This window comes from Charadrius vociferus, unplaced genomic scaffold, assembly GCF_000708025.1.
Source record: "Charadrius vociferus isolate BGI_N301 unplaced genomic scaffold, ASM70802v2 scaffold125, whole genome shotgun sequence".
Classification (NCBI taxonomy): Eukaryota; Metazoa; Chordata; class Aves; order Charadriiformes; family Charadriidae; genus Charadrius; species Charadrius vociferus.
The window spans coordinates 1243782-1247392 of record NW_009649036.1 but is presented as its reverse complement, the minus strand read 5'-3'; the positions used below and the strand labels follow the sequence as shown (position 1 = coordinate 1247392).

The 3611-nt window shown below is 40.0% G+C and overlaps 1 protein-coding gene across 1 annotated transcript in view; it reads right to left on the bottom strand.

The window, feature by feature from the left end:
• ZFC3H1 (zinc finger, C3H1-type containing) overlaps positions 1 to 3254 on the bottom strand; it is a 47359-nt gene extending 44105 nt beyond the window's left edge. Inside the window, exon 1 of the mRNA XM_009887828.1 lies at positions 3101 to 3254. Coding sequence (XP_009886130.1) covers positions 3101 to 3254 — 154 coding nt within the window. The remainder of the gene's footprint in view (positions 1 to 3100) is intronic.
• Between the last annotated feature and the right edge of the window lie 357 nt (positions 3255 to 3611).

The following is a 3611-nucleotide window of genomic DNA, read 5'->3' as shown; positions in this document are numbered from 1 at the left end:
GTAGGGTTATCAGGAATGTAATTTTATGTCTAAATTTTCAGGAAGAAGTGGATTCATCACTGTTAATAAATAGGGAAAATGATGGTGCTAAATTCTTTTCTGTAGAGAGAAGAAAATGGCATGTGTAAAAAGAAGGTGTTGATCTGATGGTTTTGGCATCTACACATTAGAACAAGAAGCCATAAACATTTGAAAACTGCGAGGGAGCTGCCATTCAAAGAGAAAACGTTAAGCGACTTCCGTGCTTATGGCATGATTAATAGATGAAGGATTTTTTTTCTGAGGTTTCATTGCAATTTGTAAATCTAAGACTAAATCCAAAGTAAAGACATTTTATCTTAGCTGCCTTTGACTTCATTTCTCTTTGAAAGAGATCACAAAAAGAGAGCACAAATTTTTGTGTTAAATGCTGAATATGTTCAGCATTTAACACTCTTACTGAAAGTAAAATACAAATGGTATAATTTAAAATAAAGGAAAGCATGTGTTTTAATACTGGAGTACAGAATTTGATTTATTCTTTATCATGTTTCCTGAATATGATCTGCACCGCTAGACATGGGCAAAAAAGCACTGGAGAAATAGCATGTTTGTGAAGATGTACTGGAATTACTGAAATTTATGTACTAAGCTAAGACTCACTGAATTAAAAGATATCTTAAAGATCTCTTCCTGCGACTTAGCTCATGCAGTTGGTAACAAGTTCTGTATTTAAAGGTAAATAGCAAAGGTCACAGAATGGTTACACAGCCCTAACACAACTAAGACTCATTTGCATATTTTACAAATGTGAGCTACAACCATTAGTGCAGCTATCCTAATCCTAGCGGTATTATTTCTGTTAAAGTTTTAAATATTCCTGATATAACAAATTGCCATATTCTCATTTTCTCACGATGTGTGTCTCAAGCTCTTTATCCAGAGGTGAAAAAGAATACTGGAGTTAGTGGTCTCAGTGACGTTCTTGCTTTAAGTCACCTCATTTCTGGTCCACAAAACATTTAAAAAATCGATTTTTCAAAGTTTGAGGAAGAAAATTAGTAACATGTTTACCACATAAATTAAATTAAATGATTACAAGCAAAGTGGAATCTTCTTTTTCAGAAGCACAATCTGAGCTTTAAGGACTAGGCCACATCTCAGAATATAAAAGACATTTGGTGTCTTTTTGGTACTATAATGTTTGGCTGAGGCTAATTATATGATTATTTTTGTTCAATTCCTAAGTTCCATTCCATGTGTAAGCGTCCCTTACAATTGTCTGATACCAACACAAGACTGAAGCTTAATTCACTTTAAATTGAAACTTGCATTGGTGTATTTGGTCTGGCTGGGATGGAGTGTCTTCATCGCAGCCCGTATGGTGCTGTTGTTGGGGTTTGTGGCTGGAACAGCGCTGATAACACACCAGGGTTTTGGCTGTTGCTGAACCCTGCCGGCACAGCCTCAAGGCTCCCTCTTTTTTATACTCTGCCCGTGCCCCCACGAGTGGGCTGGGGGTGGGCAGGAGATGGGGAGGGGACACAGCCAGGGCAGCAGACCCAAACTGGCCAAAGGGATGTTCCACACCATGTAACCTCGTGCTCCGCAATAAAAAACAGTAGAGGAAGAAGGATGGCGAGGGAGTTGTCTTCCAAGCCAACCATTGCTCAAAGACTGGCTGGGCATCATTCTGCTTCTGGAAGGTGGCAAGTGATTCCCTTTCCGATGCTCGTTTTTTTATTCTTTACCTCACCTATTAACCTGGTTTTTATCTCAGTCCATGAGTTTTCTCACTTTTGTTCTTCCTGTTAACTTCCCCTATCCTGATGGTGGGGGCAATTGAGTGAGGAGCTTTGTCGGTGCTTAGCTGCTGGCAAGGGTCAACCCAGCACAGTTGGATACCTCAACTACATGGACAGTGTATACATGTGCTAATAGTTAGTGCTTATTTATGCTCACTGGTTGCAAATACATATATAGATAATTAAGTGCAACAATTTCCATTATTTTGGTGTTTTCCTGCTTTTTCTAAATGCTTTTTAAATACTTCAAATATGAAACTAAGCGCTCAAATTATCCTGATTTAAAATAATATAAGCAATTGAATCTTTTCTGTTTGACAGATAAACACTGCCTGGGTTTGGCTGCATGAAGAATGATGGAAGGAGACAGAAGTGAAAAAAATAAACCTCACATTAACTTTACATGGTACTTTTTTTTTCCTGATGAGGTGGGCAAAACCGTACTGTAGCATTTTCATCTATATCAGGGTACAATATCTTTGTTAAAAGCACTTCAGAAATGTATAGAAGCAATACCCTATCGTGTCCTGCAGTTTTTCTCAGTTCTTAAAATTCCTCAATATAAACATTTCTGAAGTGGCATTTCCTACAGCATATACTCAGAGCAAAGGATAATGAAATTGGTCTTGGACACAAGTCAGAAATGAGTTGTTGCAACAATAAAAGGCATCTTTATTAAACATCTTTTTTGGATGGAGGGGATGAAGGGTGCCAAGAGGGTGCTTGTTTATTTGTATTGGTCACAAGTGAAGATTTGAGCTGTTGGAGACACGGGGGATGAGACTCCTCCTCTTTGACCAGGAAAGAAAGTTTTCTTCATCTTAACACGTCCTTCAGAACTGCGAGTATTTCTGGATGACTGAGACTGCATTATATTTTTTAGCTAGGAAATAAATGACTTTTCATTTCCCTTTATGTGAATTCTACATATTACTTAAATAGTAATTTCTCAAGTGCAGATACTGCAGGATGTATTACCCCACTTCGTGTATATTTTGACAAAATGCTTTTTGAGTAAACCACTGTTTCACTGGTGTTGCAGCATAAACACGCAGCCTCTTCTGCAGACTGCGGTCAGGCAGGAGCGGGTTGTTTCTATAGCTATAGGAGAGAGCACAAAGCGACAGAGGCTCAGCCCTCTTAATACAACACTGACAGAAAACAAAAGTGCTGGGGCTTATATACATTTACAGCAGATACAGGGTGCTTTGTGAAGGCGCCTGGTACGACACAGCGGCATTTGCACAGGAGGAAACTGTTTTACAGCAGTGTGTTCCTGGTAGGTCAGAGTCTGTGGCCTCGCGGCCTCCACTGACAGCCGTTCAGCTCATCCATCTTGGGATGCTGCTGCGTCCTTGACCAACGTTCCTCCCTTTGAGACCTGACAGCCTCACAGTCCTGAGATACCCCCACAGAGCGCAGCAGGCACACCGCAGCCATCTTACGGCTTTGCTGCCAAAGACCGATCATCCTTCGGACTGTCCCATCTTGTCGTCTGCTCCTGCCTCTAGGCTTGGGTGTCAAGCAGCATTGCTTCTGGATTTCTTCTTCGCTTTCCACCTCTGTTCATTTCATGTCAAGGTACACGAGTCCCATCTGCAAAGCCAGGGTTAGTCGGGTTACAACAGTATCTCTGCATTTCTTAATACACCATTTTCCTGCGCAGGGAATTATTTGAATAAGCACACACAGTACAACCAACAGCAGTAATATGAAGAAAACACTGTAAAATTTCTTTTTACCTAGCAACCCTACATTTTTAAATGTTTTCAAACCAGCTCCACAAGTTCCAGTTATTTGATTGTTTTGCTTTGGCTACTTCTTTTT